Source organism: Prionailurus viverrinus, chromosome B2 (genome assembly GCF_022837055.1).
Source record: "Prionailurus viverrinus isolate Anna chromosome B2, UM_Priviv_1.0, whole genome shotgun sequence".
Lineage (NCBI taxonomy): Eukaryota > Metazoa > Chordata > Mammalia > Carnivora > Felidae > Prionailurus > Prionailurus viverrinus.
The window spans coordinates 130828092-130855490 of NC_062565.1; the positions used below are offsets into that span (position 1 = coordinate 130828092).

At 38.9% G+C, this 27399-nt stretch overlaps 1 protein-coding gene across 5 annotated transcripts in view; it reads left to right on the plus strand.

The window, feature by feature from the left end:
- UTRN (utrophin) overlaps nt 1-27399 on the plus strand; it is a 481942-nt gene that overhangs the window by 205555 nt on the left and 248988 nt on the right. For all 5 annotated transcript variants that reach the window (XM_047859243.1, XM_047859241.1, XM_047859244.1 and 2 more), the window contains 5 exons: nt 3096-3171; nt 10613-10827; nt 13223-13340; nt 17389-17594; nt 19601-19755. In XM_047859243.1, coding sequence (XP_047715199.1) covers nt 3096-3171; nt 10613-10827; nt 13223-13340; nt 17389-17594; nt 19601-19755 — 770 coding nt within the window. The remainder of the gene's footprint in view (nt 1-3095; nt 3172-10612; nt 10828-13222; nt 13341-17388; nt 17595-19600; nt 19756-27399) is intronic.

Consider the following 27399-nt stretch of genomic DNA (forward strand, 5'->3'; position numbering starts at 1 on the left):
TTACTGTGATCCCTTTCTCATGTTTATTGATTTTGTTGTCAAGGAAGTGGGATTATATAACTGTGCTGCTTTTAAAAAGCATACCCAAACATGGGCACGTTTTACTAATGCTTACCAATGTTTGTAATTACTGCTTTTTTTCATCTGTCATGGACAGAAACATATATTCTCAGAGAATACTTTTTATTTTACATGGGATATTTTGGTCTAGGGATTTTGGGGTATATACTACATCAAATAATGAATGTTTATTAGAATTAGAAAATAAAATACCATATAAAGTTGTAAATTGTAGACCTTAAAATAACATCCTGATGTTGCACATGACTTCTCACCTATGTAGGTTTATTTTTAATGATTTTATTCAATCCATTAATTATTTTTAATGATATATTCTTTTATTCATATATTTACTGGGCTCCAGGCAGAGTATGTGCTAGCCTAGTATATACTAGAAATGACTAAGCTAAGGTCTTTCCCCTCATGTCATTACTTTTTTTGCAGTTAAAACAAAGGCAGATAAAGTCATAGATTCTATTTATTTTACCCTGGTACATACCATATCAGAGTGTGAGGTCTGTCTGAGACACTGAATGGATGTGTCTCTGCCCCCGGTTTGGATAGATCCCATATCAGTCAATTTTACCCTTCTGGATCCCCTTAAAATGATACCCATCATTCTATATCTAATGATGCAGGTGCTTTATTGACCTAAATTCTCTAGTTGAGAATTATACCTTGATGAGTCACTGTTACTGATAACTCACACATGTGTATCTCTGGCCTTGACCTCTCTCTATGCTCTAGGCTTCCATGTACAATGACCTGTTCAGTATGTTCACTTGGCTGTCCAATGGGTATCTCATACTAACATACAAAATTGAGCTCCTGATCTCCACCTCCTCCCTGTGCTTTACTGTACTTCTCCCACCTCATTTCCTGGTAATTACTCATTATTGTTTGGTCAGAATCTTTAGAGTCAGTCTTATGAGTTACATCTTAATTTTAAAAACTCCAAAACTTGGAGTCACCATTATCAGTTTCTCCTTCAAAATACGTATCTATTTGATAGATGGTTTCCTGGACGGCCAGATGGCTTGATACATGATAAAGCAAATGTAGCAAAATTATAACAATTGTAGGTGTTGGGTAGCATGCTGGGTGTTCCCTGTACTTTTTTTTCAACTTGTTTTTTAGGTTTGAAGAATGTCATAAATTTGAATGCTTTTACCTAACCCCATTGCTACTAACTAGTTCTAAGCCACCATCATCTCTTGTCTTGCTTACTACAACGGACTCCTCACTGGAGTCCCTGCTTCCTCCTCTGCCCTTTGCCAATCTCTTCTCAACAAAGCAGTGAAGTATTTGTTTAAACATAATTCCGATCAAGTAACTCCTCTGAGCAAAGCCCACTAATGGTTTTCCATCTCACTCGGAATAAAGGCTGAAGTTCTTACTGTGACTTGTTAGACCCCTCATGTTCTGGCTTCTTCTTTTCTCTCTGACTTCATCTTCCCGTCTCTCTCCCTTACACTACTCTCCAGACATGTTGGCCCTGTGTCAAACATGCCAGGCACAGCTTTTGCATATTCAATCAGAGCACACATATGTATTTAACACAAAGGATGTCAGTAGATATTGTGTGGAAGAGGACACAGTGGTTAATTTGGGAGCACTGAGTTAGACAAAGCCAGAAGTTCCTTTATCACTTCACGTTGATTTTACTCTACTTAGGTGAATTATGAGTGTCCAAGGTCAGGCAGTACTTCCTGTGGAGAGAATTTCAATAAATGTACTTTGGGAAATACTAACCTGGAACATTTCATTCATTCATGTATTTATTCACTCAGTAGTTTTGATTGGACTCTTGGTGTATGCCAGGCACCATTTTAAGAACTAGGAATACAGCAAAGAGTATGACACTGCTTCTAACCCAAAGAGCTTAGTGTTGGTGAGACAAGTAGTCAAATACTTACAACATAGAGGTATCCATGGGGACATAAAGATAGTACACCTACCTGGCTTTGGGAAGTAATCATGGAAGATTTGGTGGAGATCATATCCATGCTAATTTAGAAAGAATGGATAAGTATGGGTAGATGAAGAATGGGGGAAGGAGCATCACAGGGAGAAGAATCGAAAAAGTGGAAGGGTCTACAGGGGACAGGGAATGAGCACAGTGCATGTGGGTCCTGGAAGTAGCTCAGTGTGCAGCAGCAGAAGAATAAGAGATGCTTGCAGACCCAGATCCTAGAGGCCTCATCATGCCTCAACAAGGAATTCGAGCTCCATCTTGAGAACACTTCATCGCCTTGAGAGCAGTGGATGGGTTTTAATCAGGAGAAAGTCACATCTTGAAAAATCACTCTAGCTTCACTTTAGAGATGGATGGCGTGATCCTAGCAATGGATGGCCTTAGGATAATATCAGGATATCAAGTAACTCCTCTGAGCAAAGACCAGTGTCCAGATCAGAATAACTGATCTGGAAAGATCAGTTAGAGTCATTAGATCACCTTGGGAAGGGGGTGGCAGGGAAATGGGTGATGAATTCAGATTTGGACATGTCTGAATATCCAATTGACAGAATGAGCTGGACTGAAGATACATTTTTCGGAGTTGTCAGCCTGTTAAAACTCCATATGATAAATGAAACCATTAGAAACCAGAACTCAGGGAGAGGAGCCAGGGTCAAGGGTAGGAAGACCAAAAAAACCTACCCTATAGAGTGTCCAGTATTTGATGGATGGGCAGAGGAGAATGAGCTGGTGAAGGATGCTTAGAAGATCGATCAGAGAGGTAGGTGTAAAGTCAGGATTGCAGAATATTAACGGTATTCCGGGGAGGGGAGGGGACAACATTAAATGTTACAAAGGACTAGGACAGCTAAGGACTGGAGGGTACTCTTGACAGTAATGTCAGTAAAGTGGGGGCTTTGGCAAGACTGCAGTGGATGTGAGGGTGGAGACAGAAGCTCAGGCGTTGAGGGGGAAGAAAAGCAGCAGAACTATCACTTAGAATAACACTTCCTCTTTCAAAAATATAATCATCTTTATTTATATAGTATTCTTCTCTTTGTTTGGCCTGATGCTGTAGATATGCAGAGAAGTGCCTACCACATTGAAGGAACGCATCCAGGAACCCAGTTCTGTGTCTCAGACAAGAATGGCTGGTAAGATACAGTTTATTTCTTAACAAAAAAATTTTTTATAGGCATAACAAAATTTTATAATTTTAAGCATCCTATGGGAGTTAGAAAAACTTACTTAAAAACGCAGTGCAGTTGTGACTTATTATTCTACTTTTCAGTTACTTGAAAAGAATGTCTTTTTTAAAACAAGATATATTTCACTGTCCAGCATGTGCAAGGCATTCCTTGCCATGGTAGCTGAGACTTATTTCCTGGGACTGGAGTGGGATCTGGGCCTCCACAGAGGCCGCTGAAGGCCAGGGGAGAGCAGGGTGAGGAAATTGAGGAATAGTTTTCTGGAGACGTGCAGTCTTTTCAGGGCATCAGCCACAACCTGCTGTGTTAACATATTCTGGGGTCGTATAATTAGACACTGATCAGGACTGGAAACAGAAAGTTTGAATATTCTTGGAACCAGGTGGGAGATGGGGATTTAGAAGAGTTCTCCATCCCAGTGAAGATATGCACTGACAAGTGCTGATCACTGAGATTTGGAGAAAGAAGAGTCTGGTCACTGGTTATTTCCTTCTCTCCTTGTCCAGAGTAGAGGGTGGGCTACTGCACAGAGGCCACCCCAGTCACTGCTCATCACTGCCTTGCAGGCTCATTGAAACCATCTCACCCTGCTCTGCCTCTGCCGAGTCACCAGGCAAACCCCCAAGTGTGATTAACCCTAACTTTCCACTTATTCTGTGCCAGCTGTGGTGGTGCTGCTGATTCTCCCCTTCCTCCTCTTCTTCCACTCCCCCCACCGCTCCCCTCCCCTCCTTTTCCTCCTCTCTCTCTTCCTGCCTTCTTCCCTTCCTTTGTATTCCTCCACCCTGCCTCACGCATCCTCCTTCTCTTCCTCCCCCTCCTCCCCCCTCCCCTCCTCTCCTCTGCCCCCTCCACCTTCTGTTTCTCCTTAGGATTCTGGAAAAGTATGAGTGGTGAGACTTTTAAGAAAACTTATTTGAAATCGCAGGCTTGTTGAGGGCCCAGTTTGTGTTGTGTTCTACTTGTATTTCCCAGTACCTTACACAAGAAATACCTGGGGCCTGGTGGGTCCATTGATTACATTCAAAACACTTGAATTAACATTTGAGTATTGCTGCCTTGCAAATACAAACTCAACCCCATAAGGACAGGAAACAGACTTGATGCATTTTAGGAAAGGGCAATAGGCTATCTTACCTTTTTAAATGATCTTATGACAAAGGAACAGAGAAAGTTTTAAGTAGAAGAAAGTAGAAGAAAGTAGTAGAAAGTAGAAGAGCTAATAGCAGAAGTACACCTTCCAGTAGGTGGGCAGTTCATTCTTAATAAGACATTCGTCCCTGGAACAGGTATGAGACCTGAAATTTATTTCAGTGTGTCCCTCTCGTCCTACATGGTGTTTTTTTTAACTCCATTTCTTCTTCTTTTTATTATACTCAAAAAATAAAATTAACCATTTCAATGTGAACAATCCAGTGACATTCGGATTGACATGTGAATACATTCACAGTATTGTGCAACCACCACCTATGTCTGGTTCCAAAATACTTCCATCATTCCAAAGTAAAATCTCTTACTCATTTAGCTGTTTCTCCCCATTCCATTCTACCCCCAGGCAGTGGCAACCACCAATCGCTGTGTCTCCATGGATCGTCTATTCTGGGTATTTCTCATAAACGGAATCAGACTGTGTTTCTTTCACTTGGCATGTTGTTTCCGTGGTTCATCCATGCCAGCTTCCCTTGCTGACCACGCTCGTGGGTACTCAGCACTCACAGACAATCCTACTGCACTTTCTTCTGAGCTCCCCTGGCTGCCCATCTCTCCACTCATGACCTCTTCTCATTTTTAAAAGATGAAACACGTTTTGCCCAACAAGATCTTCTTTTTCCCATCAGAGAGAATCCCTGTACGTAGGTTTCTCTACATCTGTGCTCACAAACTGTGCGTGCTTCCCACTTCCCTGGAGGATTTATCTCTCTTCTTTCTGAGATCACGTCCTCCCCTTGTGCTTTGCATCACATCTTCTCTTGGCTTTTTACTTACCCTCTTTCTCTGTTCTTTACTGGACCATTCTCGCTGGCATACCGCTCTGGTCAGTGCATTTTCACCGACATGTAGTACTCCATGCACAGATCCACTGCAGTCCTCAGAACCCTCTCCTTTAGTATGCTCACTGGTCCCATGGCTTTAGCCACTTTTTAACTTTGGATAGCCCGGCCAGTGCTTAGGCCAATACACTTGAAGTCACCCTTGACTTTTCTCTGGAGTTAAGATCTAATTATTCAGCAAATTGTCGGTCCCATGTGTCATCCCCATGTCTCATCCCAACTACTTCCCTGGTCTTGAACACCCTCATCTTTCATCTGTGTTACAGGAATAATCTCCTAACTCACTGTCCTGATTCTCTTCTTGCCTTACCACTCTTCCATAATCTATTCTGCTAGCAGCTAAGTCATGCTTTACAAACATAGGTTTTATTGTGTCCCTCATGGCTCATAATCTTGTTATATCTTTTGTCATCCATAAATGAGTGCTAAAGTCTTACCTGGTCCAGAAGACCGTGTGTGATCTGCCTGCTGCCCCCCTTTCTAATTGCATTTCTTACCACTTTTCCCTTTGTTTGTTCTATTTCAAACACGTTGGTCTGCTTGCTATTGCTAACATGCTGAGAACATTTCCATTTATGGCTCGTGTGCTTGCTGCTTCTTCTTTCCTTCTTCTTCCAGTGCCCTTCTTTCAGATACCTGCCTGATTCACACACTCCATTCAGTTCTTTCCTCAGATGCTACCTCAGGCCTTTCCTGACCCTGGCCGCCATTTCTCAAATACATCCCATCTCTCTCCCATCTTCTTGCATTAGTTTTACTTCACAACATCTGTCTATTCCACTAGCGTGCAGGCCCCCCGAGGGCAGGACCTTTGTCTCGCACATACTCCCATACTAGTAGCATCTAGAACAGTGCTTGCACGTAGTAGGTCCCTCTGAGGTATTTGGTGATTTGACACGATGGGTGAATATTGAGGTTGTTTCAGTGTTTTGAAAGCAACAGTGAGGATTGGGCAGAATGATACGTGAGGTATTCTCTAGGGTCTGTCGTGGTGGAATTGCTGGGTCATGGAAGATGAACAACTTCTACTTCACTAGATGTTGTCTAGACAGCCTGTTCCGGTTCACACTGCCGCCAGCCATGGGAGGGCTCTCATTGTTTTGCATGTTACTGCCACTTCAGCATTATATTCTCAGGACTCCTTTACACTTTTAAAAACTATTGAAGACACTCAAAGTGGGAGTTATGTTTATAAATATTTACCTAATTAAAAAAACCCAGAAATTTGAAGCATTACTTATTAATTTGTCTAAAATAGCAATAATGAATCTATTATGTTAGCAAAAACAGCATGTTTTTGTAAATATTAATATTATAAACTAATTTTTCCAAGACAAAAATTGAACTAGAGAGTGACATTGCTTTACACTTTTGAAAATCCTTCGTTTCTGGCATCTGAGAGGACATCTGGATTCTCACTGCCACTTCTGCGATTAGTTTGTTGTGGAACCACACGTGATGCATGTAGTCTTGAGTGCAGAACCCCTCTACACTCAGGAAGGAATGAGTGTGAAAAGGCAAATCACTTATGATAATCCTAATTTGGAAGGGTTTCTGGGCACCCAGAGCTCCCCAGACGTTATGTTGTGAACCTGTGACGTATAGAGATAGGGCATTTCATTTCAGTTTGCATTTTTTTCAGTTGCCTGTGTGATTGAGCCTTTTTCATGTTTATTTCTTTCTTGCTTCCTCTTTTGTAGATTGTCTGATTGATGCTTATGGAGTTTAAAAAATTATTTTGGGAGTGCCTGGGTGGCTCAGTCGGTTAAGAGTTCCGACTCTTGATTTTTGGCTCTGGTCATGATCTCACAGTTGGTGGGATAGAGCCTTGTGTGGGGCTCTGCACTGCTTGGGATTCTCTCTCCTCTCTCTGTTTCTCCCCTGCTCCTATGGTGCATGCATGTGTATGCGTGCACTCTTTCTCAAAATAAACTATTTTGGTTACGAATTCCTTGTTTAGAGTGTACATTGCAAATATCCTGTCCCTTAGTATGTGGCTTTTTTTTTTAATGTTTATTTATTTTTGAGAGACAGAGACACAGAGCATGAGTGGAGGAGGGACAGAGAGAGAGGGAGACACAGAATCCGAAGCAGGCTCCATGCTCTGAGCTGTAAGCATAGAGCCCAACGTGGGGCTCAAACCCACAAACTGTGAGATCATGGCCTGAGCCGAGGTTGGATGTTTAACTGACTGAGCCACCCAGGTGCCTCTATGGCTTCTAATATTTTTATTAGTGGTGCTATTTTCAGAATTCTTAAACATTAATGGTCTATCAATAGCTTCCCCTTTTTGTGTGTTTTTAGAGCATTTTTAGTACTCCAAAATCGGAAAGCTTCTTTTTTTTTATATTTTCAACTGACGGTTGTACAGTTTTGATTTTCATATTCAGGTTCTTCATCCACCAAGAACTAATTTCCCCAAGGTGCATGTGAGGTCAAATTCTGTCCCATCATCTCTTCGCTCCAGCCATGGGTGTCCACTCTTGCCAGCATAGCATCATTTATTGGCCAGTAAATTCCTCCTCATTGATCTTTAATGCAGTCTCTGCCAAGGTCAGGTTTCTCTGCCACCTATGCACTGTGGCTCGTCTCTTCCAGTGGTCTCTTTGGATGTCTGGGCCCATAAAATACTGAGTTAATCATTAATTATTAGCTAAGTGATACAACTAAATATCTGGTAGGGCATAACCCCCCACCTGTTTTCACTGTGGTCCTTTTCTTTTTTTTTTTATTTCTTTTCTTTTTTTTATTAAAATTTTTTTTAATGTTTATCTTTGAAGGAAAGAGAGACAGAGCGTGAGTGGGGGAGGGGCTGAGAGAGAGGGAGACACAGAATCTGAAACAGACTCCAGGCTCTGAGCTGTCAACACAGAGCCTGACAGGAGGCTCGAACCCACAAAGTGCGAGATCATGACCTGAGCTGAAGTTGGTCGCCCAACTGGTGAGCCACCCAGGCACCCCAACTGTGGTCCTTTTCTATATTGATTTGAAAATCTGATTGTGAATATATGATTTTGCCAAGTTACACGTAGACTTGTTGGGATTTTTATTAGAATTGTGCTTAATGTATAGATTGACTATGTTTTTTTTTAGAAAAAAATTTAAGCCTCATCTAATATACCGTATGCTAACGTGGATTTCAGATGGAGCTAATAGTTAATTCTTTTATCAACACTAAAGAAAAATAATAACCAACCTCTCATTATTAAAAACAAAGGAAGACGGGACGCCTGGGTGGCTCAGTTGGTTGAGCATCCGACTTCGGCTCAGGTCATGATCTCGCAGTTTGTGAGTTCGAACCCCTCATCGGGCTCTGTGCTGACAGGTCAGAGCCTGGAGCCTGCTTTGGATTCTGTGTCTCCCTCTGTCTGCCCCTTCCACGCTCATGGTCTGACTGTCTCTGTCTCCCAAAAATGAATAAACATTAAAAAAAAAAATTAAAAACAAAGCAAGACAAAAACAGAAAAGCAAACAAAAAATAGAGAAAATATTTATCAAATCTTTGGAAAAGACAAGAGTGTAACTGTAAACGTTCTGGGAAAACAATCCCCCGAGACAAATTTATGGATTTGATCAAAAAAATTGAATCCTGAAGTAGAAACATTGCTTTCAGCGACATGGCAAATGTTCATCTTTCCTATAAAAAGAATTCATCTAAACTGATAAGGAAGCAGATAAAGAACACAGTTATAAATTATCCCATATTTTAGTAAACATAAAAAAATATTTGCATTCATTGACAGTCAAAGAAGCATTAAATGAAGACAATGGTGAAAGATGTATTTATCCATTGAAATAGGATATTGTTGGTGTGGACGTAGGATTTTTGTCAGTTCCATACACTGCTGCTAGAAGTCTAAATTTCTAACCATTTTTTTTTATGTTTATTCATTTTTGAGAGAGACAGAGTGTGAGCCGGGGAGGGACAGAGAGAGAGGGAGACACAGAATCCAAAGCAGGTTCCAGGCTCTGAGCTGTCAGCACAGAATATGATGTAGGGCTTATACTCACGAACTGTGAGATCATGACTTGAGCTGAACTCGGACGCTTAACCAACTGAGCCACCCAGGTGCCCCTAAATTTCTAACTTTTAAGCAAAACGATTTGGCAGTAAGTCTTAGATACATTAAACTTTTTCATATTTTCTGATCCCGTAATTCTACTTTGGGAAATTTATACTAAGGTGGTAATCAAAAATGTGCAAAAATACATAAAAAGATAACCCTTGCGAGTTCTTTTTTAAAGTAAAATTTCAGGAGCAATTTAAGTATCCAGCTGCAGAAGGGTTAACTAAAAGTTAGTGAATATATTCTGTGTACATAGTGAATATATATACTAAGTAAATAGTGTTGTACTTAGTGTATATATTTTCTCTTATATACATATATACATACATAAGAATATATACTTATGTAGATCAGTACATGAGTAAGTATTCATGATGAGTTTGTAGCTGGGGCCCAGAGGTGCTTGCACCTGGTTCTGGTGGTCCCAGACAGACCAGGTTTGGCCACTTGCGACTGACAGAATCCAAAGGCAGAGAGAGGAGTGGTGGAGAAAAAAGAAAGGAATTTCTTTCAGTAAGGCCAATACGGGGAAGATAGCGGACTAGTATCTCGAAGAGTTTCCAAAGTGCTGAAAATACGTCTAGGTTTATGTAAGGAAAAGGTGGGACAGGGGTCAGTGATTATGTGCAGGTGGGCGGTGAAGGTCAGGTCCATCATTGTCCTGGAGTCCATCACATGGGGTCTTGCTGGCTCAGGGCATTCCTTGTTGCTTGAGGGGTACTTTCGGTTCCCATCTTGGGATGCTTTGCCTGCAGGGTCTTTTGCCTGAGTTCAGAGATAAGCTGGAAAGAAGAACTGAATCAATTAGAAAGTTTGAAGTAAAAAGGGAAGTACTCAAAGACTTCTTTCAATTTTATTAAGAATGACTAATACTCATAAAGTTAATTGGAAAAGAATAGAAAATTAGAATAAATTGACTTTACAAATTAAGGCAAACATCTTGACAAAATAAAGTAGCAGTCCTAATTTTCCTATAGTTGATTTACTTTTTATTTTATTTTCTCTTGGTGTCAGTGTGAGTTCCTTCTAACTTACTGCTGCCCTAGACTATTGTGGGACAGTTTAATTGGCTTTATGGCTACCACGGACATATGGATTCGACAGGAAATACCACTGCCATTTTTAGGATGAAAAAATAAAAACGTCTTATAATTTTTTTGTTTACTTAAACTGAATTTTATGTAAACACACACGCAAATCACCACTAGGCCACCACAGTCAGAATCTCCTGTTGATGTATTAATACTTTGCCACATTTTTAAATTTCAGCTCATCCTAATGTCCAAAAGGTGGTGCTAGAATCATCTGCGTCCGATATTCCTGTTCTGTCTCCTCGTACTTCGGAAATTTCAATTCCTGCTGATCTGGATAAAACCATAACAGAACTAGCTGACTGGCTGGTCCTGATCGACCAGATGTTGAAATCCAACATTGTCACTGTCGGGGATGTAGAAGAGATCAATAAGACAGTTTCCCGAATGAAAGTAAGTACATAATGTAAAGGCTTGTCATGGAAATACCACACACAGAAGCAGACAAGATCTGTTTGGAGCTCCTTTGTTTGTCCTAAACCCTGGGAGAACGAGCTTTAAAAAACTCTCTATCTGTCAAACAGCCATGCTGTTTGGCTAGCTCCAAAGAGAAAATTGTTTCTTGCATTTTTAGTGTTTTTGTAAGATGAGGTTTACCAACTTGAAGTGTAGACTCAGTGTATTTTATTTGTATTTAAATTTTTTTTTAATATTTATTTTGAAAGGGAGAGAGAGAGAGAGAGAGTGCACATGTACTCATGGAAGCATGTGGGGAAAGGGCAGAGAGAGAGAGAGAGAGAGAGAGAGAGAGAGAGGAAGAGAGAGAATTCCAAGCAGGTTCTGCACTGTCAGTCCAGAGCCCCATGTGGGGCTCAATCTCACAAACTGTGAGATCATAATCTGAGCCAAAATCAAGAGTTGGACGCTTAACTGACTGAGCCACGCAGCCACGCCTAGACTCAGTGTATTTTAAAATCTAAAACTGATACCTTAAAGGGAGACACATCAATACAAATGCAAACTAGTGTTAGATTTAATGCCTACTGTGATGTAGGATATTTTCCTAAAGCCCCTTTTTACTTTATATTTTGTAATGAGCTTCTGTGTTTAATTGCTGACTTCAGAAGTGAGAATCTCATGCCTAGAAATTTGTTACCATGCATACACCATCTAACATAAATTTTCAGTATTCATAGTGTGCTAGTTTCTGGGCTGTGTGTTATATAGGGATACTGAAAAGGACATACCAGGTAGAAATTGGCAATGTACCATAAAATAATAACAATAGCTATTGCTAACTTTTATTAGGTGCTTAAAATGTGCTGGGCAGTTTAGGAAGTATTTCACATGTATCATCTCCTTCACTTTTTTAACAGTCTTTTGAGGTAGGTATTGATTTTATCCCCAGACTACAAATATGTCCAAAGTGAGGCAGAGGCACTGGGTACACGTAAGTAAAGACGTTGCTCCAGCAAGGCCGAATCTGATAGAAGCCATAGCATAGCTATAAGCCACCTGTTAGGGGAGCCAGGATGAGGAAGGAGATTACTTCACAATGGTGGAAAGCGTACTGTGTGGGATTTTGACATCTGGAGATAAAGTAAATGGCATTCCTGATACAGGGAACAGAGTGAATAAGGACATGAGGTAGGGGAGCGTGAGGGACATTGGGTCAACATTGGTGCAGGAAAGAAGTGTAGTGGGCGGTCAGATAGCAAAGGCAGGTTCAAGTTCACTTTGGGAGCGAGCTCCTAGACCGTGCAAAGCCCGTTGGGCTTTTGGTCTGTGAGCAGTTCTTTTTACCCCTTTTCTTTTTCTTTTTTAATTGTGGCTGAGGACTGATGATAATAGAGTGCTGCTTTGGTAAGAAGACTGGGATGCTTCTTAGTGCTTAGGATAAATTGGAGGCAAGAGATACTTAAAGCAACCACAAGAGCCCTTTCCGAGTGGCTAAGATGATGCTATTGCAATTAACGGAAATAAGGAATAGAAGAAATGGAACGTGGATGAGGGTTTGATTGATTTAGTTTCAGATATGTTGTGTTGAGAGGTTCTTAGGCCAATTAGAAGGAAATAATCAGCATTCATTGAAATGTTTCTCTGGGATTCAGGATTAGAAGTTGTGCATAATCCATTTCAAGATAATATTTGACACTATCAGGCTAATTGAAATCTGAAAAATTAGTGAATTTATAAAGAGGAAGAGCTGGGAGAGAATCTTTGCCACACTATTTGTGGTTACTGGAAATTGTGTTTTCTAATCTTTATGGCTTTTTATTAGTTCTATGTTGGGAACACTATATTCCTCATATTTTAAACCTTTTGCCCCTATTTATCAGTACTGAGATAAATCCCCTGCAGCAGCATTTTTCACGTCTGCATGCATTTAATTCGCAGTTATCCCAATAGCCTTTTTTTGCTGTCTCACCCCAGCCCTGCAGGTGACATTAGTTTATATTCATATCTGATGTAGGACAGATATGCAGGTATCATCAGCAGAAGTCCCTGCTAATGTTTTCAGACCATATTTTTTTCATAGGGATTTTCTTCACTGAATCTGCTCAGACTTCATATAGCTGAGCTGTACGATTTTTATTATTTCTTTTTGTGAAGACTACAACACAGACAGAGTTAAGTGCTTTGCCAAGCGACCTGGATGATAAGTGGCAGAGCTGAGATTGAAACCCAGGCCCCTTGCCTTCCAACCTCTCTTTCTCTGCTAGACTGCTGATGCCTCGCAGTAGGAGGAAAACGACAATTCTGATGTCAGCACGCTGGTTTTGCTTTGTTAGTAGTGCTCTTATGGTACGGTTTATGACCTATCTTAATAATCATGCGTTCTTAACAGATCACGAAGGCTGACTTAGAGCAACGCCATCCTCAGCTTGATTGTGTTTTTACACTGGCACAGAATTTGAAAAATAAAGCTTCTAGTTCAGATGTGAGAACAGCAATCACAGAAAAATGTAAGTTTTTTTTTTAAATGATATATTACCCACTTTCCCTGAAAATGGTAACACACACACATACACATTTTCATAGATTATTTACCCAGAAATTAATATTATTTGATATTTGATAGTATCTATTAATAATTATAGTTTTGCTTCCATTTTTATTTTTTGTGAACATCATTATGATTCCCTTATGAATTCCTTAAAGTGTTAACCTTATCAATGTTCTAAACATTTATTTCTTAATGTTTATTTATTTTGAGAGAGAGAGAGAGAGAGCAGGGGAGGGGCAGAGAGAGAGGGAGAGAGAGGATCGCAAGCGGGCTTTGTGCTGTCAGTGCAGAGCCCATGTGGGGCTCGAACTCATGAAGCATGAGATCATGACCTGAGCCGAAATCAAGAGTCAGACACTTAACCGACCGAGCCGCCCAGGCACCCCTAACCTTATTACTTTTAATTACTGGCACATTGGATTTTGTTCCTTTTATAAGTTAAGATTTCTTTTAAAGGAATCAAAAAAGAAAAGTTAGAGAAAACCATCAGAATGCAAAACCATGCTTTCATTATAATTTATTTAGTAAAACCAGATCTTGCTTTGTCTCTTTAACTCCTCTTCTTCAAATTCATTCCAAAAAGAATTTATTGAGCAACTACCATGTACCTGTGGGCCGGATACTAATTTGGGAATAATTTAGTTAAAAGCAAAATAAAACAAAACAAAAAAATAAACATACAAACACCACAGCAAAGATCCCTGTTTCATTTGCTTTCTGGCTTAAAATAAGCATCTGTGAAATCTGTAGAGCATATAAAACAGTCTAAATTCTCAAGAATGTCATGTAGGGATAGTCACTGTCTGCTTTCATCATCCCCTCTCCCATACCGCCTTCCACCCACTGTAACTATTCCATATTGTAGATATTCTTTAAAACATCCTGGAAGTTCCTAGTCTCCTTGCCTTTATTCACATTATTATTATTATTTTTTTCCTCTCGGCCTTTTCTTCCCCAGTGAAATTCTATGCAGCAGCTAAAATGTCACCCCCTATGTGATGTCTTCCCTACCCTCTAGTAGTCCCTGGAGAACTGTATTTTCTATCTTTAGTTTCTGCTGTGGCCTTTTGCCTGATAATGTCCTTGTAGATCTCACAATTATTTTAATTCTCTCTCCTTTCCATAGACAGTAAATATTCATCTTTCTGGCCCTGGGCCTCCTACAGTGTTCAATACAAAGTAAGGACTTCATAAATATTTGGGGCAGAACATAAACTGAAAGTTACTTTATTACCTTGTCTAATATTTTCTGAGGCAAAGCAAGTCAACGCTTCCTCCCATGAAAAGTGTGTTTTGATTTCAAAATAAACGTGGCTGCGGCAACATTAGTGGAACAGAGGAGTTAGCAGAGAACTTTGTCACAGTGTTGGTTTATTTTTACTGCATAAGCCATTTTCTTTCTTTCTCCATGTTTTTTTTTTTTTTTTCTTTTTTTTCCCAATTGATGGATTGCTCGGGTCTCTGTTGAAACTCTGGAGTGATCTTGTTTCCTATCACGTGGCAGGAGAGCTTCTCTGCCTCAGTGACCCCAAACTATTTACAAAGTCTTCTCCATTTTGTTTTATCCACATCTTATGTTTCCCCCACCCCCTCCTATTTGTCCACTGTTTCTTTTAAGGTTGTTTGACAAGACTTTTCTCTTTCTGAGTAGCTTCCCTTTCTAATTTAACTCCCTCTCTTTGTTTTTTTCTCCTTTTTTTTTATTTGCATAGAGCCTACATGATCTTTGTCATTATTCATTCTATGGAAAAAAAAAAGCTCAGTAGGAGTGTACTGCCTATAATAACCTGCTTTTAACACTTATTCACAAAGAATAGAACAATTTGCTTAATGATAAACCTGTGATATTTGCTGTCACTTGATGTCTTTCATGTTATTTGTTCACTATTAAAGGATTCTATTAGTAATAGAGTTGATCGTAAGTACTTTATGTAACTTTTTAACTGACAAGTAGAACATTATGATGAATTTGTTCTCTCTTGAAGTAAAAAACTTAGGCAATTTATTTAAACTGTTAAAGAAGACAGCTTAAAACAGATAATTTCATTGAACAATTTTTAGAAATTATTAAACGTAAGTATAATTTCCAGTTTTCTGAACACTATTAAAAATGATAGCTCTTATGGCTTGCTGTAACCCTGTTATCCCAAGAAATTTTACCAGAAGGTCCCATTATGCCTTAACTGCAATATTATTTTGTGGTTAAGCTCTTGTAGGCCTGGTATTTAACCAGAGTGCTCTGCACTCTGTGTGACATCCAAAGCATCTTCTAGACATTTTTGATGTCCCACCTACTTACGATCAATGGGTTGTTGAAGTTATTCGAAGCTACTGTTTACTAGTGCCTCAGTTCAAGGTCATGAACTACCCATAAAGTAATTCATCAAAAGTTTGTTTCATTAGATCTCTCTTTCCTTCGTCCCTTGTTAAAAATGAGAAGAGGAGAGAGGGTAGGGGAGAAAAAGGGTGGAGAACAGAGGAGAAAAAGAAATAGAAAGAGATATTAAAAAAGAAAGAGGACAAGATCTAGTGTCAATTTTTTTATGGTAAAGAGCTACTGGGGACATAGAACTTGAATCTAATTTGCTCTTGGTGTTTTTCTTGAACATATAAAAATACTTTCTTTCATGCTACAGTAAAACAAATATGAAAAGTATTCTTAAATAGATTATTTCCTTTCAAAATCCTGACAGCCTTAGAGCATCTCCTTTGAAGATGACAAGTGACTACATCTGTGTCTTACAGTTCTGTCATAGAGTATTGTTAAACTCTACCTTTATTAAACCAGATTCTGTGAATATAAATTAGATAGGAATTTACTTTCTTTAAAATTTTTGGTTTATCCATTTAAAATAGTTGTTATTTTTATTGTGAGCTATTTCAGTGCATTAAAAATAGAATTTATTTATTTTATTTATTTTTAAACAAAATTTTTTAATGTTTTTATTTATTCTTTTTTTATTTAAAAAATTTTTTTTTAATGTTTATTTATTTTTGAGACAGAAACAGAGCATGAATGGGGGGAGGGCCAGAGAGAAACGGAGACACAGATTCAGAAGCAGCCTCCAGGTTCTGAGCTGTCAGCACAGAGCCCGATGCAGGGCTTGAACTCATGGACTGCAAGATCACGACCTGAGCCAAAGTCGGACGCTTAACCGACTGAGCCACCCAGGCGCCCCTGTTTTTATTTATTCTTGAGAGAGAGAGAGAGAGAGAGAGAGAGACAGAGCGTGAGCAAGGAAGGGGCAGAGAGGTAGACGCAGAATCCAAAGCAGGCTCCACGCTCTGAGCTATCAGCTCAGAGCCCAACGTGGGGCTCGAACTCACAAGCCATGAGATCATGACCTGAGCTGAAGTTGGACGTTCAACCAACTGAACCACCCAGGCACCCCATTTAAAATAGAATTTAGAGGGGCACCAGTCCGTTAAGCGTCCAACTCTTGATTTTGGCTCAGGTCATGATCTCACAGTTTGTGAGTTAGAGCCCTTCATTGGGCTCTGAGCTGACAGAGTGGAGCCTGCTTGGGATTCCCTCTGTCTGCCCCTCCCCAGCTGTCTTTCTCTCTCTCTCTCTCTCTCTCTCTCTCTCAAAATAAATTTAGAAAAAGATTTAAAAATAAGTAAGTAATTAAATAAATAAATAAAATAGAATTTAGGGGCATCTGGGTGCCTCAGTCGGTTAAGTGTCTGACTCTTGATATTGGTTCAGGTCATGATCTCATGGTTCATGGGATTGAGCCCTACATTGGGCTCTGTGCTGACAGTGTGGAGCCTGCTTGGAATTCTCTCTCTCTCTCTCTCTCTCTCTCTCTGCCCCTCCCTCACTCTCTCTGTCTCTCTCAAAAATAAATAAATAAACTCAAAAAAATTCCCCTAAGATGTATGTACCAATTTGCCTTCTTTTTCTTTTCTATTTATAACCTTACTTATGATAGACTTGGTATCAGGTATTTTTCCCCTTTACTGAAAGTTACTTTCTGGGATTATTTTTATAATGTCTCCTCCAGTGGAAAAGGTCAAGAACCAGTGGGATAGCACTCAGCATGGTGTCGAGTTAAGACAGCAGCAGCTGGAGGACATGATTATCGACAGTCTTCAGTGGGATGATCACAGGGAAGAAACCGAGGAGCTCATGAGAAAATATGAGGCTCGACTCTACATTCTCCAACAAGCTCGAAGGGATCCACTCATCAAGCAAATTTCTGATAATCAAGTAAGACTCGTAGATTTTTTTTTTTTGCATTATCAGTTTGTTGGATGCACTTTTTTGTTCCATCATGAACTGTAATTTTGGGGACCCTTGTCATGATGTTTTCACAAGTGCTTAGAATATACATCTAAATTTATATTAAAAAATTTGACCAGGAAGGTTTTTGAAAAAAATTGGAAGGCATAACAGATAGAAATGTACCTGTATGCCAGATTTATCCCTCACTGATTCTATGCAAATGGAACAAAACCATGAACCAGCATCTAGAAAGATAGGAACCCCCCTCCTTTTACCCCCTTCCATGTCTACCCTGAAGGTTATTTTTATTTATGAAATTCTCTGAGATCTTCATTTGAGGCTACCATAGTGACCAAATCAGGTAACGAGTGTAGTTTCTTTCAGTACCTTTATAACCAACTGTTTTATCTATATCATAAGAATAGGTGACTTTTTGTGATTGGTTTGAATATAAAGTTGACAACATCGAACATTAATGGTATTTTTAAAGTGCTATTTTGTATTTGGGGCACCTGGGTAGCTCAGTGTGTTAAGTGTCCACCTCTTGGTTTTGGTTCAGGTCATGATTTCACTGTTTGTGAGGTCAAGCCCTGCATCAGACTCTGCACTGATAGCCTGGAACCTGCTTGGGATTCTCTCTCTCCCTCTCTCTGCCCCTCCCCCCACTCACTCCTACTCCCTCTCTCTCTCAAAAATAAGTAAATAAACATTTTTAAAAAAGAAAATATTCTTGGATTGGGGGTTATAGGTGTTAGGTTATATTTTGGTATAACGTTTCTTTGCCCTTCAGGTAACTTAAGATGACAGTGTACATTTGTGAAAAATATAATAAAGATATAATAAAGAATATGTGGGAAAGAAAATATAAAACCTGAGAACATGTATTTATTCTTCACACTTGTAGACTTTCCACAGTTACAATTTAGAAGTCAAGTGGCCGGGTGTCCTGATTTTGTGGATGGTTTTGTGTGTTTATGATATCTGCAGATTGTTTTAATTAAATGACTCAAGTATAATAGTCAGCAAAGCTGACTGAAATAAAATAAAAAATGATACCAATGCTTCAATCAGCAGATATTAAAAATATTCCTTTCTAAACAATAGTGTGGCTCTTTTCTGCTTCAACTTTAGGGTGATTTTTTTTTGCCAGTTGCTATAAAAAGCATTATAGGAACATTCCTCTGTCATTTGGATTTCATGGGGAGTATCTAGGTCCGGGGGTTCTGAGAGGTGGAAACCCAGTGCATGTGGACACACTCTGCATCCGTGTAGTTATTTAAGCAACTCTCAGTAAACCTCGCTTGACTCCTTGATCCACCCAAGCAGTTAACTTTGTCAACACACAGAGTGATCCAGGGGCACAGAAGACTTCCATGTTGTTGGCCCTTTTCATTTCTGCCAGTATGTAGAAGAACTCTATAGTAAGTTTATTCCTGTATGATTCACGTTGCTATAAGGATCAGGTATATAGCAGAACAAATGGAAAAGATAAATGGTTTGAGGAAGTAAAATATCTCAGAGAAGAAAAAAAGAGAGTCTTGTAATATCATCTGCTATGTACTTGATCATTTCCTAGACATTTGCCTTTTCACTTCCAGAATTACTTTTTTTTTTTTTTCAACGTTTATTTATTTTTGGGACAGAGAGAGACAGAGCATGAACGGGGGAGGGGCAGAGAGAGAGGGAGACACAGAATCGGAAACAGGCTCCAGGCTCTGAGCCATCAGCCCAGAGCCCGACGCGGGGCTCGAACTCACAGACCGCAAGATCGTGACCTGGCTGAAGTCGGACGCTTAACCGACTGCGCCACCCAGGCACCCCTAGAATTACTTTTAATTAAGCTTATGTTCAAGAGTTTGTCTCATAATTTGCTTTTTTCTTTTGATATTTGTGTCTAAAACATGTCAAAACCTACGGGGAGGATGAGTGTTTAGGTCATACTAGTTACCGAGTGACCAAGGCTAATCATTACACCTACAATTACACCTTAGATATTGCTTCAAGAACTGGATCCTGGCGATGGTATTGTAATGGCGTTCGATAATGTCCTGCAGAAGCTGCTGGAGGAATATGGTAGTGATGACACCAGGAATGTGAAGGAAACCACCGAGTACTTAAAAACATCATGGATCAACCTCAAACAAAGGTAACACTAAGGGCCTGGCAGGTAAATGCATGTAGAGGTGAGAATTTAGTTGCTTTGGCTTTCTCATGGAAACATGCTAAATATGGGACTACTAGAAGTATATCTTATTACTTTTAACAAATTTTTGTACTGTGCCGAATTACTATTTTCACACTTAGTACAGAAGGTATATTTATACATTATCTACTTGAATTTCTGCAATGGGGTTCTCCTTGAGTGAGGCTAAACGTTGCCATAGATCATTTTATGTGCTCTGATTTTCCTCGGCCTCCCAGCATTACCTGGAATACATCCTGTAGTACTCTGGTGGTAAGGACCAGTTCGGTATTTACAGATGCATTAGGGTAATATCACCCCTAATTGTAATTAAAATATTGCACTCTTTGGCCAGGTCATCCTCAGTTGAGGCTGAGAACACACGGATCCAACACCAGGCTTCTGAAACATGCTATGTATATTTAGGGCTTCAGCTAATCTATTTTCATTCCATTACTCTGTCAAGCCAGTATATTTGGAAGAATCTAAAATAGTATATGTGTTTATAAGAGAGATTTTCCTGTCAGTTGAACACCTAGGGTCTGAGGAACTGTAAGCAGTGGTTAGAGTCTCTTTAAGATAGCATACTTATATTGATCATCAGGAAAAAGCGTTTACTTCCTGCATGGTACTGGGAATGCCTGTGTCTAATAAAATTATGCTCTCACACACATCTTTATATATTCAAATACAACCAACTGCCTGAAAGCTAATTTGTATCAAAACACATTTTATTTTGCAGTGAGTAAAATGGATGATATTAGAACACCTTATGATACAAGTTATTGGTAATAAAGTATGTCCAAGCATTTAATAACAGTTTGACGTGGAGGTGTTTTATGCATTTTTACAATGTCATTTTTGGAGTCTTCAAAGTAGATTTTTAGGAAACTCAAAGTAAAGAATTAAAAGCCAGTATATGAGTGTGAATATATATGTTGCTACACATACCTAGGATTCTGGAGGAAATAAGACTAAGATAGCAGATACAAAACTTCAGAGTAGTTAAAGCCGAAGATAGCTATAACGCTGCCCTTTCTAGCATTTTAGTACATCTGTTGTCTTTTGTTGTAATTGGTTACTTGGATGTAGTAAGGATCCCAAAAGTAAGGCAGGGAAGAGGGTGAATTAAAAACAACTATAGGATAAATAAGTCCTGGGGACTGCATGGCATCCATAGTTAACCATACTGTATATTCAAATATTATTCGAATGTATATTCGAATGTTATGTATGTTCGAATATTGCCAAGTAGGTTTTAAGAGTTCTCAGCACAAGAACAAAAAAATGTGTAACCCTGTGTGGTGATAGATGTTAATTAAATTTACTGTGTTAATCATTTTGCAATATATACTTGCATCAAATTACTATGGTTTATACCTTAGGGCGCTTTCCTAAAACTAACGCAATATGATATGTCAATTATATCTCAGTTTAAAAACCCAGCTTTAACACTAAGATAGTCCTTAAGCATACTTTATCTGTGTGTCTCCAAAAATCCATATGTAAGAATTATGACTTTGTTTTTGTTGTAAACGATACCAAAAACACTGATCACTTAGGAATGTGAAGCCTGCTTTATTTAGCACCTCCGATTCTTTTTTTTTTTTTTTTTTGCTTTTACTTTGTAAATATTTTAAGACAGCCTACAGCAGTAGTTAGATTAGATGGAAGAGGCAATTAAAAATGAATTATATTCCAAGGTGATCTTTCATTTATCAGAGCTAAGACAAGCACAGTGTTCCAATTTTATGGAAGTTACAAGTCATTGTCCTTATTGTATTTTCTTACTGCATTTTGGAGGGAAATACATCAACATTAATATTTAGACACGATTTAGGTATATTACTATCTATAAAGCAGGGAAAATACAACAAAACTGTAGCTCACAGGATCCTTTCCTGAATGACAGCTGGGGTTTCTATGTATTTCTAGAATTTTCCCTTCTAAACAGTGACACTTACAGTTTTTAACTGTTTTAATTGGAGGCCTTTCTAGAATATACAAATCTTTCGTTGCCTTAAACAAAATATATAAACTTACAACAAACATTTAAAAAAAATCCTTGGCGTTCTTACTGTGATAGGTAGAATTAAAGAACTTTAAGGGCTATATACAATCTTACAGTTCATTTAAGCCAGTGTTTCTCGATGTTTTTATATTATCAACTCTCAGAGAGCCTTGTGAGATCCCCACTCCCATGAAATTTTAATACCATGGGTATACTGTATATCTTTCTGTACTTTATAGTTGTGCTTTATACATAAAAAGGGTACATTTTTCCACTCCCCTCCCTGCCCCTGCCCCACCAAAGAACCACTTTTCACCTCCACTGAGAATGTGTGGTCCAGTGTAATGCTCTCAGGCTCTGAGAAGTTAAATGACATGTTCAAAGTCACATGGCAGAGCCAAGATGATAATTTTCTATACTAAGGTATGATAATGTTCTTCATGCTCTGAGTTCTGAAGAGTTGGTAGTAAATTTATTCAGGCTACTGTACTTTGTAAGATCTTCTGCTTTATTTTTAGTGTATAAATTTTATTGGGTGTCTTCCCATTGTCAGGATCTGTGCTAATCTGTTCACATGCATTATTTTATTTAATCTGCAAGCCACAGGAGACAGGCTGCGTTTTCATCAATGCCATGTCGATGAATAGACTGAAGCAGAGGAAAGTTAAGGAACACCCGAGATCACACAGCTCTTAAAAGCAGAACTGAGACTGGTATCCAGACCTTTTTGACTGTGCAGTCAGTCTTACCTTCTTTAAGAATAATTTTGTTCTTCTTCCTTGTTATAGGAATGTCAGCTATTGCTGTGACTGCTTCTGTGTACCCGCCTCTCGGATCTGTCTGTGATTCCACTTACTGTTTCTTATCTGTGTTGAGTTTAGAAACCAGATCTGATTAACGATATAGGGGCCTCTGCCGATGAATAATGTAACACTCTCCAGTATGTGGCCATTGTGCCCTCTGCAGTGGTCGCTGAGAGGGTTTATACAAGGGCTCTCCTCTTATCTCGAAGCCATACTCTGTATATGCGTCATTGTCAGCCAAATTCAGGGAGGGAGGTGAGGGGTTATTATACTTGCTCATGGAATACTGTCATTGTGGCATAATGTATGAGGTTTAATATCAGCTTTCAAAGGAAATGTTTTGTGTGAATTGCAATTGGCCTAAGTAATTTGGCCATTCACAGTTATAGAGCCTCAGTCCCTTATCTACGATGCCAAAATGCAATATGCTCTGATAACGGAAAGCTTTGAATTGACATGAGGCTGTTTATTATAGCCTTTATTTGTCCTGCTTAGTATAAATAGCCTTGTTCCTAGCTGCAGAAATATTAATGTGTTTGCTGCCTCAGACCCTACTTGGGGGTAATATGTCATACAGATACATTCATAATAATAATTTTTTATTGTACAGAAAATTCTTAATTCTGAAACACAGCTAGCTCCCACTATGTTGGATTCTGCAAACAACAGGCCTGTTTCTAATGTCTTTAACTAACGGACATGGATTGATCATTGCTCTTTTCATCTGTGAAATTGTTTTCCTCTTGTATCTCTTAATGGCAATTAACAAATTTTTTTTTTAGTGTAAGTTGAGATTATAGTGTGAGTTGAAATGTGCTCATAGTAACTTTTGAACTGTGGATGTCTGATTTGGGTCTGAAATGGTGTTTAGCCCTAGAGTGCCTATGTATATGTATATGTGTGTGTATATATATATATATATATATATACATATGTATGTATATGTGTATGTATATGTACACATATACTTGCCTACATGCATACCCATACACACACCTAGTGATCTACGTTGAAATAGTGTAAAGGAAATGAGACAATATCCTTTTGTGCTATAAGGACCATCTTATACATCATTAATCACGATGTGCTGGGAAGATGGAAGATGCTGTGCAATGAGCCTACTCTCTTTGTGATCCATGAATATGCCATCAGTGAGGTTGGAGGTGGGACTGAGAGATTTGGAGAGGACCACAGGTAATGTCAGCATCTGGGTTGGGTGGGGCAGAGAGCTTCCTGGGGGAACTTTAGTATTGCTGGGCAGAGATGACTGCCTCTTTGTGGTTGGTCGTAATAAACGTAAAGGGAGGATAGCCCTGTTACCGTGTTCTTTAGCACTGCTCATGTACTCAGAGGCAAGTAGAAGGAATGCAGGTGGTACATAGGTTGCAGGGGAGAGGGAGGGGCTTGTAAAGTAGTGAGATGGAGATTGCTGTCAGTCCATAATCACGGGTAAGATGTCTCTTTCGCTGGGTGATACAGCCCCCACTAGAGCCTGTGGCTCAGCAGGCAGATCTTAAATTGAATTTCAGACACTACTTACCTGTTGAGGTAGGGAGCAACCCTTTTAACCAGTATGCAGTGACCATGGGCCTGGAGGTCATTATATGAACATAATGGGTAAATGCCTTGTACTTTGAAAGAGTAAGGTTTTGCCTGGAAGATGAGACAAAACAGTATTTTCCTGGAAGTGGCAATGGAAAGCAAGGAAGAGGACCCTTATTCCAATTACTCACCCTGAGGCATATAGGATCTGTGAGGAGAAAGAAAAAAATGCCATTAAAATTTTCCAGAGGAACTGATGTTCCTAAGGAAGCCAATTTCCCTTAAGATGAAGGGGTTGATCTGTGGTCTGCTGATCATAGAAGAGATTTCTGGATGTAATAGAAGAAGGGTTTTGGGGGTGAGTTGGGGTTGACTGGGGAAGGTGCAGAGTAGTATTGGAGTTAAGTCCTATATTGGCTGGGTAATGAAGACTGGATATTTGGTAGTGATTTAGCTAAAAGGGAAACAGGATGTGGTGATATAAATTCTGTCACAGAAATAGTTCTGTGGTCTTAGCTATTTACTTGCTGGCTGCAGCAGCCCTAGGGAGAGCAACTCCTTTGGGTTGTACAAGGTCAATGGCAGGCATCATCGAGTGGGGGTGGGGCCAGTGGGGGCTCCTTTCTTGAGCTTCCCCATTGGTATGGCATTAGCAGCTTAGAATAGTCTCCTTAAATCCCATGGAGTGAATATTTCAATGCTTGATGATGACCCAATCTCTGTGTAACAAAGACTGGTCACCAAAAGACAATAGATTGTGGGGTATGTTTGTAGAGACTAATTCTTCATTAAATCAACTGCATTTCCCCAAAGTGTGCTTTAATACATTTTTTAGCGAAATGTTATTTTATTTACCAAAGAACAAAATTACCTTATGAAAGTATCCATTGAAAAGCTTAAAGAATTGTTTCATTGTAAGTTTTCTACATGCCACTCAAACTACTGTTGCCACTATTTTCCTCTCAAAGGAGATAAATATATTTAAATCTCATGTAACTGTAAAGGTCACTTTTTAAGTATAGCAAAACTTAGCAACACATACCTGTGGGTTTCTTAAGGTACTCTTTTCCATTAAAGTAAAAAAAAAAAAGACATATTTAGTTGTATTCACTCTTTTGACCCAATTATAACCACATGTGCACTTGATTAAATAATATGTCTTGTAGCTTAATTTATCAAAGTATTGTTTAACGTCTTTAAAGTAACATTTGAAAAGTCAGTTATATGGGTGGCCATGTTTTGTTAGGCTGCAAAATAACCATAAGCTATTTTGTAGAATATAGCTGCTTTTATAGCAGAAATCTCTTCCAAAAGCTGAGTTTACCTTTTAAAAATCCCAGTTCCCTTAAATATAAACTATTATAAATCTGTTACCCATGGATTCCTCAAATCTTTTATGAGAAGCTATTTATATGTTCAGTCTGCACCATTACTTGTCCCAAAGAATTCTATAGTCTGTTACTTCTGTTTGAAGTAAAAATTCTTGTTTCTGCTAAAGTTACCCTTCTAAACTTCAAATATTGTTATCTTTTAGGCTTTCAGGCTATCCTTTATTCTTTATAGGCTAAAAACTATTTTAAAAAAATTTAAAGATTTTAAAAAATTTTCTCTACCTTTGTCTAGTAGCCACAGTGTCCTAAACTTGAAATCCCCCCTGCCTTTTTTTTTTTTTTCTCCTATAATAGTGCTCCTGCCCCTATATTCTCTCATTACACTTCTCAGAACCTCTTCTGGCTCTTCTGATCTTTTCTTAAGATGTAGCAAACCTGAACTGCCAGATATACACTCTTCACTGAGAATTGTAGACCAGTGCCAGTTCAGTGCCGATGTGCTCTTCAGAACTTGCACATGAGTTCTTTCCAACCTTTTTGCTGCCTACACAACACTCATGTATCCTCGTCAGTTACATTTCATTTACATGCAGTGATTCTTGATGATGCTGGACTTGAAGCTAGGGATGGGGGCGAGAATGGAGAGTCTCTTCTATAATCTCTGTGATGGATTATGTAGTTTTAAAAGGACCCCTGGTCGGGCACCTGGGTGACTCAGTCAGTTAAATGTCTAACTCTCTTTTTTTTTTTTAACGTTTTATTTATTTTTGAGACAGGGAGAGACAGAGCATGAACAGGGGAGGGTCAGAGAGAGGGAGACACAGAATCTGAAACAGGCTCCAGGCTCTGAGCTGTCAGCACAGAGCCCGATGCGGGGCTCGAACTCACGGACCGCGAGATCATGACCTGAGCCGAAGTCGGCCGCTTAACCGACTGAGCCACCCAGGCACCCCAAATGTCTAACTCTTGATTTCAGTTCAGGTCACAATCTCAGGGTCATAGGAAGGAGTCCTGCATTGGGCTTTGTGCTGAGCATATAGCCTGCTTGGGATTCTTTCTCTCCCTCTCTCTGTTCCTCCCCCACGCATGTGCACATGTGCGTTCTCTGTCCCTCTCTCTCAAAATAAATAAAAATTAAAATAAAAGGACCTCTGGAGACTCTGAGATGGGTCCTTTCCTCATCTAGTTGAGGCAAATTACTTTAAAGGATAGAAAAAAAATTGGAGATATGAAGTGATTTATCCGAAGCCATATAGTTAGTGAATGTCAGAGGTGGTAGAATTAGTTGGTTTTCTGAGAGCAATGAACAAATGGCATTAAAGGTAATTTATTAACTTGTGTGATGAAGTGTGCATACATATTCCTGAGACTTTCATTTGAGCAATTATTTTGGCCTTATGATAGTATGATAAATCATGTGTAATTCCTTAAAAATGGATAAAAAGTTCTTGTAGTGTCCAGTATACCATACTTACCACTGGATTTCATTTTAAAAGAAGAACAAAATGGGTGATATGTTACCTTTGAGTTATATTCTATTTTAAATTGCATGTGAAATTATATTTAAAAATCAGACTATAAGTTAATGCACACTATGATTACAAGTTTTAAAATGTATATTTATTATAATAATATGAAGACAATTTGGACTGCTATAGAGTTTAGTTCCTAGTATGTTCATTATTTTTAATAATTGATTACATTCATGATAAAAAAAAATCTGACACCCAGATATATGTGAGCTTGAAAAAATTCTCTGGGACATTTATGATTAAATTGCACATTTGCATGCTGTAAGCAAATTAATTTCCCAGTGTTTCACTAAATTCATATACAAGACTAGGGAAAATGTTATTTATTGAGTCTTTATTTTTATATTTCTTTAACTTTATTTTTTTTACTTTATTGATACATTTATGTA